Source organism: Coregonus lavaretus (genome assembly GCF_964263955.1).
Source record: "Coregonus lavaretus genome assembly, chromosome: 34".
In the NCBI taxonomy this organism is placed as follows: domain Eukaryota; kingdom Metazoa; phylum Chordata; class Actinopteri; order Salmoniformes; family Salmonidae; genus Coregonus; species Coregonus lavaretus.
The window spans coordinates 28,866,374-28,880,906 of NC_140021.1; the positions used below are offsets into that span (position 1 = coordinate 28,866,374).

General features: G+C 44.3%; 1 protein-coding gene across 3 annotated transcripts in view; it reads right to left on the reverse strand.

Moving 5' to 3' along the window:
• Positions 1-14,533, reverse strand: part of LOC311109067 (RNA-binding protein 33-like) — a 40,765-nt gene that overhangs the window by 5,834 nt on the left and 20,398 nt on the right. For 2 of the 3 annotated variants that reach the window (XM_084151861.1, XM_084151860.1), the window contains exons 10-16: positions 14,438-14,499; positions 9,581-9,716; positions 7,219-7,622; positions 6,267-6,566; positions 5,761-6,063; positions 4,207-4,845; positions 369-539 (exon numbers count right to left, since the gene is read on the reverse strand). In XM_084151861.1, the coding sequence (XP_084007987.1) occupies positions 369-539; positions 4,207-4,845; positions 5,761-6,063; positions 6,267-6,566; positions 7,219-7,622; positions 9,581-9,716; positions 14,438-14,499 (2,015 nt within the window). The remainder of the gene's footprint in view (positions 1-368; positions 540-4,206; positions 4,846-5,760; positions 6,064-6,266; positions 6,567-7,218; positions 7,623-9,580; positions 9,717-14,437; positions 14,500-14,533) is intronic. The other variant, XM_084151862.1, reaches the window with a different exon arrangement.

Below are 14,533 nucleotides of genomic sequence, written 5' to 3' on the forward strand. Positions count from 1 at the left end.
ACCTACTAAATGGCAGGGGAATGCCAGAGGTATAAAAAAACATATAGAGAATAGCAATGTACTCAGAGGATTTCTTACATTTATATTTAAGATGAAAATTGTAGGTACCGCTCCTGTCTAAAACACTACACCTGTCCTTAACGAATATGACAGTATTAGACACTTATGTATCACGTCTTCGGAGGAAACGCATGTTAGCGAGGCTCTGTTTAGAGTCCACCTGTTCCGTCCCAAATGGCACCCCATATGGCTCTGGTCAAAAGCAGCGCATGTAGGGAATAGGGTGCCATTTGGGACATGTTGAAATGTTTATGTATTTTGTGTAGTGGTGCTAATGGTGCTAAGTGTGAGGAGGGAAAACAACCTACCCTGTTGCCCAGGCCCCCTCTGTCCCCCTGTGTGACCAGGCCCTGTATGGGCTGTCCTCCGGGGGGGTTGGCCAGGGTTACCTTCCTCACTGGGCCCTGGAGGATATGGGGGGCTGGCCTGGTGGCCTGCTGCTGCTGGATGGGGGCGCTGATACCACTCGCATCTCCTCCCTGGAGATCACACAGCACAGGGAAAATAAATAGACTGCAGGGCTGTGTCCCAAATGGCACCCTATTCCCTGCCTTCAGAAAGTATTCACACCCCTTGACTGTGTTATAGCCTGAATTTAGAATGGATTAAATTGACTTTTTTTTTGTCACTGGCCTGCACACAATACCCCATAATGTGGAATTATGTTTTTAGAAATGTTTACAAATTAATAAAATATTTAATGCTGAAATGTCTTGAGTCAATAAGTATTCAACCCCTTTGTTATGGCAAGCCTAAATAAGTTCAGGAGTAAAAATTTGCTTAACAAGTCACATAAGTTGCATGGACTCACTGTGTGCAAGAATAGTGTTTAAGGTATCAAAATAACATATAATACAATTATTGGATCAAATATTGAATTTGGCATTACAGCTATTAGCCAATAGAAACGCATTGAATAACAGATTCACTACATGGGACAACAGATAGTCCCCCCAAAACATCAAAAGGAAGTTTGTTCTGAAGTGTCTCCTATCTGAGAGATATAATAAGATCAGGAAACTATGTAAAAAAGATGATAATTGACATGTATTTATCCCCTTATTTTACCGGGGACCTTAAGACAAGTCCTGTGAGGCCCAGAGCAAAATCGTGTTCGTGAGAGTCTCATCTTTCAATAGAGTGGTCATAATAGTTTGTAGGCCAAACCGTTTGGACGCAACAGACGTTTTCGTAAGAAGAACGATTTTCAGGATGTCTCATGGTCTGACAATCGAGCAGTGAATTTCAAGCACAGAAAACCAGGGAGGTTTTCCTATGGTTGGAAAAGAAGGGCACCTATTGGTAGATGGGTAAAATTTAAAAGCAGACATTGAATATCCCTTTGAGCGTGATGAAGTTATTTATTACACTTTGGATGGTGTATCATTACACATATTTTCAAGCATAGGGGTGGCTGCATCATGTTATGGGTATGCTTGTAAATGACTGGAGAGTTTTTCAGGATATAAAATTAACGGAATGGAGCTAAGCATAGGCAAAATCCTAGAGGAAAACCTGGTTCAGTCTGCTTTCCACCAGACACTGGGAGACAAATTCACCTTTCAGCAAGACAATAACCTAAAACACAAGGCCACATCTACACTGGAGTTGCTTACCAAGAAGACAGTGAATGTTCCTGAGTGGCTGAGTTATAGTTTTGACTTAAATCTACTTGAAAATACCTGAAAATGGTTGTCTAGCAATTATCAACAACTTGAAGAATTTTGAAAAGAATAATGGGCAAATGTTGCACAATCCAAGTGTGGAAAGCTTTTAGAGACTTATCTAGAAAGACTCACAGCTGTTATCACTGCCAAAGGTGCTTCTACAAAGCATTGACAGGGCTGTGAAAACTTATGTAAATGAGATAAATCTGTATTTCATTTTCAATAAATTTGCAAAAATGTCATGTTTTCACTTTGTCATTATGGGGTTTTGTGTGTAGATGGGTGAGAGAAAAACTATATTGAATACATTTTGAATTCAGGCTGTAACACAAAAAAATGTGGAATAAGTCAAGGGGTATGAATACTTTCTGAAGGCACAGCAGTGCACTACCCATAGGGGGCTCTGGTCAAAAGTTGCGCACTTTGTAGGGAATAGGTTGCCATTTGGGACGTATACTCTGTCTGATCGACTGCCTTTTTACTAATTTCTTGGTTTTAACACATAGTTATACAGTGTATTGTCCGACCGGAGTCCTAAGTCCATGAAATCAATACAAGTGCCCGGCAATGCAGAAAACACAGACCGATCACCGATTCCAGACAGAAAATTCAGAATAGCAAAATGGCTGAAAAAGATCCTGCCGAAATGGACCGCCAAGCAATGCCTGAAGCGAGTCTGGCTTCCCCGTTCACACCTCACAATCCCATGAAGACATTAGCTTTGAGGTGGAGCAGTGTGCGCCTCATGCTGTGAATGGATACAACATGGATGGTGACACACTCTCGTTATTAAATAGAGTTACAGATAGCTAGGGCTGTACAGCCTACTTTTACCATGCTTTTACACACACACACACACACACACACACACACACACACACACACACACACACACACACACACACAGGCTGAAACAGCTGAAGGTCGTCTCTCGTCTCCCCTCTTATTCTAAATGTGACAGATCAATACTGGGGAGGGAGAGACAGACAGCAGTGATATATGACTGACCTGTCTCCTGCCGTCGTCCCACAGTAAATGGATTAATCCTCCTATAGAAATCTACAGCTGCTGATTGCACCCATCAGACGCTAAGCTGCATTACAACCGAGTGACATGTTCCCCGTCCCTTTACCCCTCCCCCTCTGCTCCCCACCCCCCTTGCTTTTGTGCTGCGTGTTGCATTGTAGGGCCCTGTTCTGTCTGATGAAAATTTAATTTCCTCCCTTATCTGCGCTGCCTAAGCTATACAAATCCAAATCCCTCAAAAGTGGCGACTCTTTCTTACACAGGTATTATGGCGCAGAGCCGCCCTGTTAAAGGAAGATTAATTGCCACGTGTCATGGGTTGACGCTTGACGTTTCTATGGCTCACACACCTGAGAGACGGCTGATGGAGAGCACGAGAGAGAGGGAGGGAGGGAGGGAGAGAAGGAGAGAGCGAGGGAGAGAACATTGTCAGGCTGCCGTCGATGACAGCGGAACAATGTGGAAGAGAGAGCATTTGGAGAATCTGCTTTTCAGTACAGCTATGGGCTCCCTCTCTCTCCCTCTCTCCCTCTGAGATGCAGCACTTCAGATAGCCCGGCATAGGTTTCTATTAACGCGGCTGACACCCAGTTATCTTCATCTAAGGCAGCAGAGAGAGAGAGCCTGCGATTCAGCCTTTATCCTCTGGGATGGGAGCAAAGCAGCTTACTCCAAAATACTATCACATCTCACAAAGGCCTCATCAACAACAGATATGAATGTTTTAACACAAAGCCATTTCCAATTTACAAACAAGTTTAATTCATAATTAAGGTGGCGGCAGTGACTTGATCAAATGAGAATAAAATGATCGACGCTGACAAAGGAGGGATTGAATCTGGACCCAGTTGGCTTATAATGGTATTTTCTGTTTTACACTTCAAGTTCCCTTGTCTTTATCTTTTGGGCTTTAAAAGGACAGACACCAACCTTTAAGGGCAGTGGACTGGTGTCACCAACACCAAATAAATGCTATAAATGTCAGATAAATGCCAGACAGTTCACTTTATTGACTGGTGCCTTTCAGTATTTAAAGGTAAGATGGGTGTGGAAGCACCTCATCTTCAATACCACCACTCAAACAAAAGGAATCGGACACTTTATGGATCAATTTTGCCAAAATAAAACAGACAGACAGAGAGCCATATGTCATTCCGAATAGGTTACAAAACATGTGGTCCTCCTAGGGAGTGAGTGACATTTAAAAGTATCTGGAAATTCTTGGGTTGAATTCAAGGGAACAATGGAGTCTGGACGGACAAAGGCACTAACCAAACAATAAAGATACTGTTTGTCTAAGGTTGCAAAATTCCAGTACATTTTCCCAAATGTCCATGTTTTCCAGAAATCCTTCTTAAAGGATTTCAGATTTCTCTCCTGATTCCGTGAATCTCAGGGAATTTTAAACCCTATATTTGTCAGTCTAAAAGCAAATGACCAAACAGGCACTCACCCCTCCTATAAGCTTGACAACTCTGACTTTCTGTGGGATGTGTGGCCCCGCTCGGTCTCCACTATTGGCTCGCTGCATCACAGTTCTCTTCACCCCTGACTTAGGCCCAAGAGCCTGGGCCTGGTCTGGACTCAGACCTGCCATCAGGGCTCCCTGCATGGGCATGCTCCCCAGGACAGTGGGCCCCCCTGGTCTGATAGGGTTCAGCTGGGTAACGTTCCTCCTCTGCTGCTGCTGTTGTTGCTGGGCCTGCTGGGTAGGGTTGGGACCGGGGCCAGTGTTCTGCCCCTGTTGGCCCCCCTGCCAGCCTGGCGCTGGGGCTTGCTGACCCTGGCCCTTGGTCATCTGCAGGCGGGTCTTCACGTTCTGGCGGAGCGCGGGGGGCGTCGGTGGGGTGCCGTTGGGAGGGAAGGCAGTAGAGCCTTGCTGGGGCTGTTGGGGTTTAGGGGGAAACTGCCTCTGCTGCTGTTGTTGTGGTGGGTCACCTTGGCCGATGATGCGCTCCATTAGCTCCTTCTTGCGGACGCCGGCTTGCATCTGCCTCCTCATCTCCTTCCTCTTCAGGATCTCCTCCCGGAGACGCTTCTGCTCCTCGATCTTCAGACGGTACTGCCGCGTCTCTTCGTCCTCGTCGGGATCCTACAACCAACCAGACACTATGAGAAACATCACACTCACACTCTCCATGAGCTAGTAACATGGGCAGCATCCCCAATGGCACCCTATTCCCTATATAGTGCACTACTTTTGACCAGCGCCAGTGCACTATAGGGAACAAGGTGCAGCCACAGAGCTGCAGTAACTACCATTGGAACCGTCTAAATTGGCGTGACATTCACAGTAGTAATGAGAAGCGATACCCCAGAGAAATATACTATGATGGTATTGATCCCTTTTCCAATGGACTCCCCGGTGAACGAGTCTCATCTAATTTATAACCTTATGATTGGGCCATTAATTAATAGAATAGCATTCACTGCCCCATCTAACTGAACACGGCGGGCTTAGCACTGCTTATTATCTCAGGTTACTGAATTTTACAGGCACAATGTCTGTCAAAATAATAAAATATTCTCAAATTATCGCCATGCCTTAAATATGTGATGATGGTATAAAAGAGAAAATGATTGGTGAAATAAAACTGAGGCGGCCACTTTCGCAATTATTTCTATATTGAGTCACACGCGAAAATCCAAGCCGTTTGCCTTTGTTTCCCTGTTTTGGCCATGATTTCAACACAGTTTTATTTAGACACTACTTTTGTGTGCATCCCAAATGGCACCTTATTCCCTACATAGTGCACTACTTTTGACCAGGGCTCTATTTACACTATATAGGGAATAAGTTGCCATTTACATGTGGTGTACATATTTATTTTACTGCTGTTCTTTAATTATTTGTTATTTTATCTATTTTTTTACATAACACGTATTTTTCTTAAAACTGCATTGTTGGTTAAGGGCTTGTAAGTAAGCATTTCACTGTAATGTCTACACCTATTATATTCGGCGCATGTGGCAAATAAAATGCGATTTGATTTGGTGCAGGACTGACCTGTACTGCTGTGTTTGGCTGAGTGTCTGTGGAATCCCTGTGAACCACCGTTCTTTCAGGTGGCCCAGGTAGCTGTGCTGCGGCCTTGTTGGCAGCAGTAGGCTGGGCTCTCCCCCGGCCACCGCCTGGGACCAGCCGAGCATTCAGGCCCGGTCGCACCCCCCCCTGCATTGCCCTGGCAACGGGCCTGACGTTGGGCGCCGAGGCGGGGCGGACATTGTTCATGTTTTGGTTGCCAGGTGCCACGGGGAGCTCGCGGAGGTTGCTGTTGCGCTGGGGAAGGACTTTCAATGCAGGAGGGTTCTGTGGAAGGAGGAAAAACTGATTTGTATTTCGTTGGTCTTTTGATCACAATCATTTTGCTTGATATACCTATATAACCAATGTGATTTTTTTTCCTGTGCATGTTGGGTTTTTGATTGAAAGCAAAGCACATCGATTCCTTCAAAATCATTTTGAACGTGCCATAAATCCAAATAGTCCTATGACCGATAGTGGCTGCTCACCATTCTGGACCTGATGGGGGCGTTACGCTGCTGTGGGTGGGGTCCGCCAGAGTGCGTCTGTCTGGGGCTGCCGTGCTGCTGCACCTGGTGGAAGAGGGGCTGCCCCTGCCCACTGCCGTGGTGCATCATGGGGCCTTGCCGCTGCTCGTTGGGGTGGAGCTGATGCTGTGGGTGGTGGTGGGGGGGCGGCTGAGACAGGTCCTGTCTGTGGTGCTGCTGCTGCTGTTGTTGTTGTTGTTGGGAGAGAGGCAAGTCGTGACACTGGAGCTGTGAGTGGGGAGGGCCGTGCTGCATCAAGCCCTAGTTTTAATTGCAACGCAAAAAGACAAAGCGGGCAGAATGAGTGATTTTGACAGATAGGGTAAAAGATTGACTGTTTTGACTTACAACTTGAAAATAAAAAAGCAGCCACACTTCTCGTATGCACGCGATTTGAGCTTTTTTTAAGGAGGAACGGTTACATGCATATGATTAACCTCCAATCGGTGTCCTCATATAGCCGCGGTAACAGAGGTAGAACAATGAGGCCTACACTAGAGGGCACTCTTGTCTGTGCCTCACCATTCATACTGCATGGGAAGGAGGTCTCTGAGAAATATTAGCTGTTTTAATGACATTTTCACTAACGTGGAATATTCAACAAGCGTTTCCAATATTTTTATAATCGAGTAAAAACTGTGCAAATTTAGAATAAGGACGGACAATATTTCACATTTGACATGTATCCCAACAGGTACTGTATAATCACTGATTGTGAAGAAGCTTGGAAAAAGCCATAGTTTACATTACAAACTGAACTGATTTCCATCCACGCCGAGTTAATACTTAACAAATAGACAACACATACCCATTTGTGGACCAATACTTGAATCATGAATCATTCCACCCGCCTCATGCACAGGCAGAGCGCAGGCCACCACCACACACGTTAACCGGTAGAAGATTCACTTACTCTCATCCGTACCTGCATCCCAAACTGGTGCTGCTGCAGTGGGAAGGACCCGGGGGGCACCTGCTGCTGCTGAAAGCCGGGCTGAATGTGGCCCATGAAGGGCCTGGTGTTGGGGGGTCCGCCGAGCCCCGTCAGGCTGGACATGCCCTGGTGGCCCTGGGGGTGGCCCTGGGGAGGCAGGTTGGGTCTGGGGGGCTCTCTCTGGAACATCCCTGGCTGGCCCCCTGGACCCTGGCCCGGCTGGTTGAACCCTCCTAGGCCTGGCTGGTTGAACCCTCCTAGGCCTGGCTGGTTGAAGGCCATGTGGCCCTGGCTGGGGATCTGATGGTTGTTACTGTTTATGAGCAAGCCGGGGTTCTGGTGATCGAACATGTGCTGCTGTTGCCCAGGGAACCGCCCTGGGTCTATAGAACAGGAGGGGAAGTAGGGGGGGGGAGGAGAAAGCCACAACAGAGACGTCAAGTTGTTTGCTGCGTCGCCGCATTTCCCACTCACTTTTAATACATCAGACAGTGACTGCCTCGAGTCTTGGCTGTACGGACTAAGGCTGGGGGAAGCACCATACATAGGCCTACATCTCTATCAACAGAAAATAACACCACACCAATATTTGATGGTATTTAATTCCACATAAGTAGTGATTAGGAAATGAGTGATATGAATGTATATTAGGAGCCCCGACTCATTCCAATGCATGTAGGTGCACATACATACATACAGTGCCTTCAGAAATGTTGTTATGTTATCCCCCAAATTAAAAATGTATTAAATTGAGATTTTTTAAAATGTCCTACACACAATACCCCATAATGTCAAAGTGGAATTATGATTTTTGGGATTTTTACAAATGAATTAAAAATGAAGCTGAAGTGTCTTGAGTCAATAAGTATTCAACACCTTTGTTATGGCAAGCCTAAATACGTTCAGTAGTACAAATGTGCTTAACAAGTCACATAATAAGTTGCATAGACTCACTCTGTGTGCAATAATAGTGTTTAACATGTTTTTTGAATGACTACCTCATCTCTGTACCCCACACATATAATTATCTGTAAGGTCCCTCAGTCGAGCAGTGAATTTCAAACACAGATTCAACCACAAAGACCAGAGAGGTTTTCCAATGCCTCACAAAGAAGGGCACCTATTGGTAGATGGGTAAATGGAAAGCAGACATTGAATATCCCTTTGAGCATGGTGAGATAAAGGTGTCCTTCCTACCTCAGGTGCCGGAGAGGAAGGAAACCGCTAAGGGATTTCACCATGAGGCCAATGGTGACTTTAAAACAGTTAGAGAGTTTGATGGCTGTGATAGGAGAAAACTGAGGATGGATCAATATTGTAGTTACTCCACAATACTAACCTAATTGACAGAGTGAAAAGAAGGAAGCCTGTACAGAATAAAAATATTCGAAAACTTGCATCCTGTTTGCAACAAGGCACTAAAGTAATACGGCAAAGCAATTAATTTTTTTTCCTGAATACAAAGCGTTATGTTTGGGGCAAATCCAATACAACACATTACTGAGTACCACTCTCCATATTTTCAAGCATAGTGATGGCTGCATCATGTCATGGGTATGCTTGTAATCGTTAAGGCCTGGGGATAATATTCAGGATAAAAAAGAAATGGAATGGAGCTAAGCACAGGCAAAATCCTAGAGGAAAACCTGATTCAGTCTGCTTTCCACCAGACACTGGGAGATTAATTCACATTTCAGCAAAACCTAAAACACCAAAAGGCCAAATCTACACTGGAGTTCCTTACCAAGAGCACAGTGCATGTTCCTGACTTAAATCTGCTTGGAAATCTATGGCAAGACCTGAAAATGGTTGTCTAGCAAGGATCAACAACCAATTTGACAGAGCTTGAAGAATGTTACACAATCCAGGTGTGGAAAGCTCTTAGAGACTTAGCCAGAAAGACCCACATCTGTAATCGCTGCCAAAGGTGACTAACATGTATTGACACAGGGGGTTGAATACTTATCTATCTAATCAAGATATACAGTATTAGTGTTTTATTTTTCATGAACTTTCACATAGTATTTTGTGTAGATCGTTGACAAAAAATGACAATGAAATTCATTAATTAATTTAGTTAATGGAACTCTGCAATTATGCTCGCAGCGTACCCTGAAGGTATACTGCTAGGGGTTGATGCCCAGAAGGGTTAGCTATGCTAAGAGAGACGATTTAACCCCTTAAAGGCAGGGAAGGACGCGTGGGTGGGTGAGGAGGGCTGTGTCCCAAATGGCACCCTGTTACCTATATAGTGCACTATTTATGACCAGAGGGCCCTGGTCAAAAGTAGTGCACTATATAGGGAAAATGGTGCTATTTGGGATGCAAGCTGTGGTCTTACCCCCAATGAAGAAGGGCTCTCTGTCCTGGGGGGCAGGGGGAGGCTGGTTCCTCCAGGGCTCCATGTAATGGGGGGGCCTCTGGGGCGGCTGGCCAAAATTACCAGGCATGTGCTCCTGCTGGAAGTCCCCCGATCCCTGTGAGGGGGGGGGTGCATACACACACACTCATACATTTCATTCCACATTGGGAACCACTGTAATCACAAACTAATTAAAACTAACGAAAAAGGTGCATTTCGGGTTATATTATTATACTACAAATTGAATGGCTAGGATCATTCTCATTAGGCACAATGTTGACCTGGGTAAAATGTACCAATGTTTACACCATTTTGAGAGGAAATACCATTGAGAATAAGTGAGAGTAAACATCTAATTCACTAGTGTTATTGGCATCCTAGCAACATGACAAAAAAATCTGCCATCTTGGCCAGGAAAACGTTAACTCGAGAAACAGTAAAAACCACACCACAGTGCTGCGTCTAGTCTACCGTCAAGGAAAAGCAGCAGATAGCGATCCCATAATCCCTCCTCGGAATAAGATCCCCCCCCATAACCTGAATCTCCTTTATTCTCTTAAACATCAGTCTGTTGAAAAATTAACCTTCAACTCAACACGTTGCACTTCCACAAATGGGGTTCTTAGACCTCCCTCCTCCTCGGCCCTTTGTAAATTATTTAAGATGCTATCTCGCTTAATCCACCTTGATTCGCCGGTAGACTGACGGCATTTTGAGCGGGATAGAGCGGTGTTTCGAATGCTGGAAGGGAGAGAGAGTCGCCAAAGTTGCTTAACAGAAAGTTAATCAACGGGGCTTAACAAAGCAGAGGAGGAGAGGGAGCGGATCATATTGTTAGTTTGGACATTATCGCTCTGTTCCAAAGGTCAGTCCGGTTTGCACAATGGAGGCTCGGTTGTCTACATAATACCTCTGGAAATTTGTATGAATTTGATAACGCGGCTCATCCGCTCTGAGTGCTAATCCTTGATAAACAGGCTGAGAGGTGCTCAATGTGTAACTGATTCTGCAGATATCCCTCTCGGAAAGAGAGAGTGCTTGCTAAGACAAATGTCATACAATGGACCGGACCATATGTCAAACCATTCAATGAGAAATGGAAATCAAGAGGATTAGAAGGGGCATTTGTTTTGGTCGGTCCTTCTTTGGACATAGTGTCTTGTACAAATGTCACATTGTTGCCACTATTGATGGAGGGATTTCATATTTCTAAGGACAATGGTACGGTTGACCAATGAGACTAAAAGATATGTTAGATAAGTACCTCCGCCATCGGACAGAAAATTAGCCTGATGTGACTTCAATGTCACCTTTTAATGTTATCTTTGTAGCTTGGACAATATGAAACCTAGGCTACTTTTATATTTTCAATATCTAACCTGATGATATTTCAACATATTCATATTTGGAACAAATGGCAAAATATATTATATTTTCAACACCAGGCCCTTGATATGCTAGATGCAAGAAATTTACATTTGGCCCGAATTACAAACCTAAAATTGTATTCTTGACTAGCAGTTTCTATCGTCATAGCCCCCTAATTAGCTCTTAATTTCATAATTATCCAAATGTTTTATCGAATGATTTTACATATGGGGGAGGGGGGCATCACCCCTCCCCTTCTTGAACAATTAAGTCTGATGGTATGATAATGTATGATAATCATCCGTAATCTGGTGCCCAGTGGTAAATGGATGTTGCTGGGTGTTTTGTCACCTGCATTTCAAATCGTGACCCTGGCAACAGCAGCCTAAACGTGAGTGACAGCTGGGGAATCCAACACTATGCTAGGCATCAGCTCAGCCTCGCTCTCTCTCTCTCCCTCCAACTCTGATAATAGTGAAAAACAGCTCTGCTACACACACTGGAGCACTCTCTCTGCTATCAATGTCCACCGCAATCACAGACTGGAAAGGAGATGAGGAAGATTGAATAAAATGTAGGCATTTTCAAAATAACAGACTCTAAATGCGAGACCCTGGCTCATTTGTTGACAAGGTTTGTAAGTATACCTTTCGCCAAATGCAATTGGAGGCAGACACTTTTCAATGGCTGATTTGCATAAATCCATATAAAACGCTCTTCCCGAGAAGGTGTCAATCAGCACCAGCGCCACCTGATGCCTGGTCATCATTAGCTTGGCACCCTGTTTTCTACATCAGTGGTTCTCAAACATCTCCTCGGGGACCCACAGACGTTTCACAATTTTGTTGTAGCCCTGAACTAGCTTGCCTGATTCACCAAATCAGAGGCTTGATGATTAGTTGATGAGTAGAATCAGGTGTGTTAGCGGTGTAATAGATGAAATACATGGAACGGCTGGGGGTACCCGAGGAGAGGTTTGAGAACCACTGCCCTACATAGTGCACTACTTTTGACCAGAGCCATATGGGCCCTGGCCAAAAGTAGAGCATTATATAGGGAATAGGGTGCCATTTGGAACACATCCTAGGGCTGGGCGATATGGCCTAAAAATCATACCTTATGGGCGAGTCACTATATATCTCAATAAATATATATATATATATATATATAAATATGGGTTGTTGTACAATTAAAGGTCAAATACACTGCATTTCAAATAGACAGCAATAATCTAACGAATTCAGAGCTTGTGAAGTTATACCTAGACTAAATATAAGCCTTCCACAACCACTAATAATGTAATTATTTTATGAAAACAGTTTAACTTTCAAGTCTGTCTGTGAAAATGCAATTTTTTCTTACAAATGTAACTAGAACCATGCATAATGCACACACACTAATAATGACTAATTTCTTGCAGCAGGCATTAGGCTATAGAAAATTAACACAGGTCTCAACAATCTCGCAAACTGTGCTAGTGATTAGCCAGCTAATCTTTATATTTCAAGTTTAGCCAACTTGGATCTATTTGCTAGCTAACAAGGTTGAACAGTTGAATTGTTATGAACACACTCTTCTGTCTGTCTCCAACTGTTTGAAAAGGATGTTAGCCTGTCCACTTTGTTCAGATGCTGAAATCAAGTGGCCTATCTTATTTCTCAGAATGACAAAGAGTTGCCAATTCCTTATTTGATTGTGTTTTATGCTTATTGCACATTTACAAAACAGAATAGACAGCTAGTATAACAGTCTTTGGCTAAAATGCTGCTAACGTACCAATTCCGCGCTCGACAAACTGAGCACTCATTTTCCAGAATCAATGTTCACTGATACTCCCGTTTTAGTAGTGTCTGTTCTGCACGCAATTTGAGTAGTTGAGACATAAAAAGGGTATCGTTTGAAAAGTGAACTTCTCTATTACAGTAAAATAACGTCTCAATGTGTTTTGGTATCCATATTACCGATTATTTTGGAACAAACCTCAAATGCAAATAGCGAGTTGAAACCGCTTGTCAGAGAGGAAGATGTGATCTGTCAACTTTGTTGGCGTGAGAGGCAGGGGGAGGGGCTTGGTGTGTGTGTAAACCACACCAAGCGGCAGGTAGCTTAGTGGTTAAGAGCGTTGTGCCAGTAACCGAAAGGTCGCTGATTCTAATCCCCGAGCCGACTAGGTGAAAAATCTGCCCTTGAGCAAGGCACTTAACCCTAATTGCTCCTGTAAGTCGCTCTGGATAAGAGCGTCTGCTAAATGACTAAAATGTAAAATGTAATCAAATCTGTCCAAAATAAGCCCAATGTGTTTCTATGGTCTTATTTTTGGACCTAAGCTTGTTGCCTGCCTTCCTGCCTTTGGGACAACGACTCCCATTGTTAGGGCGGAGACATGAGCATCTCGTCATTATATACAGATCTCAGGTGTAAATGGGGAAGGTCCACACAGCACAGAGGAGCGAAGGAGAGGAGACCCAAAATACAACATAAACGCTTATTAAAAACGCAAAATAACAAAACCTTCTTGCGATACAGGCATTTAGAATATCGCGCAAAAACATACATTCAAATTAATTCGATATATAGCCCAGCACTAACGCAACCTGAGTAACTTGAGGCACAGTTGGCTGCCTGGCCAATCCACTTCCCCGCCAGTGCTGTAATCACTTTAAAGGCATTCCTTTCCTGTCATCTCTGTAATGGGTTCAATGTTACTCTGGTTGCGTTTAGATAGGCAGCCCAATTCCGATTTTTTTCCATTCATTGGTATTTTGACCAATCACATCAGATCTTTTCACATCAGATCTTTTTCAGAGCTGATCTGATTGGTCAAAAGACCAATTAGTGAAAAAAATATCAGATTTGGGGTGCCTGTCTAAACGCAGCCTCAGAGGTTCTTCAATGATTCATTTTCTTTGACTACCTGAATATCTATTTATCCCTTAGTATTAAACCAAAATTATGTTTTTGGGTTGTTTTTCTAATTCAAAACAGCCTTCTAAAGGTCTGTTCTGCTTTGTGCCACAAACTTGCCCTAAGAAAGTGGTATTTTCACTGGCGGTAGTAGGCTGTATCCTGGACTGTGTCCCAAATGGTACCCTATTCCCATAGAACTCAAAATTAGTGCACTATGTAGGGAATAGGGTGCCATTTGGGACGGACCCCTGATTTCAGGATTCCATTGTGATGCCAACCGCATAGTCTGAGCCCCAGCACATCCAGAGAGTGCTAACTAATCTAAGCTTCCGCCACCCCAGCCCTCCAAGAAGGCCAGCCACTGCCTAAAGCCCCTATCAACCATTTCCAGTTGTGCAGACAGACTCGGTATGAGTGTTTACAGATTTGCTCTAACAGTATTTGGACCAGAGCGGGCATCTAATTGCCATAATGATATTTCCCTCACAAAGAGGCCCGCCGCTAACCGTGTGATGGGGGTGAGGTGAGAGAGGGAGTGTGAGTGGAGCAGCTGCTACTCACAGGGAACCTCTGAGGACTCGGAGCAGATCTGGGCTGGCTCTGGGCAGGAGGCATCAAGGGCACTGCAATGAGAGAGAGAGAAGGGGGGGTAAGAGC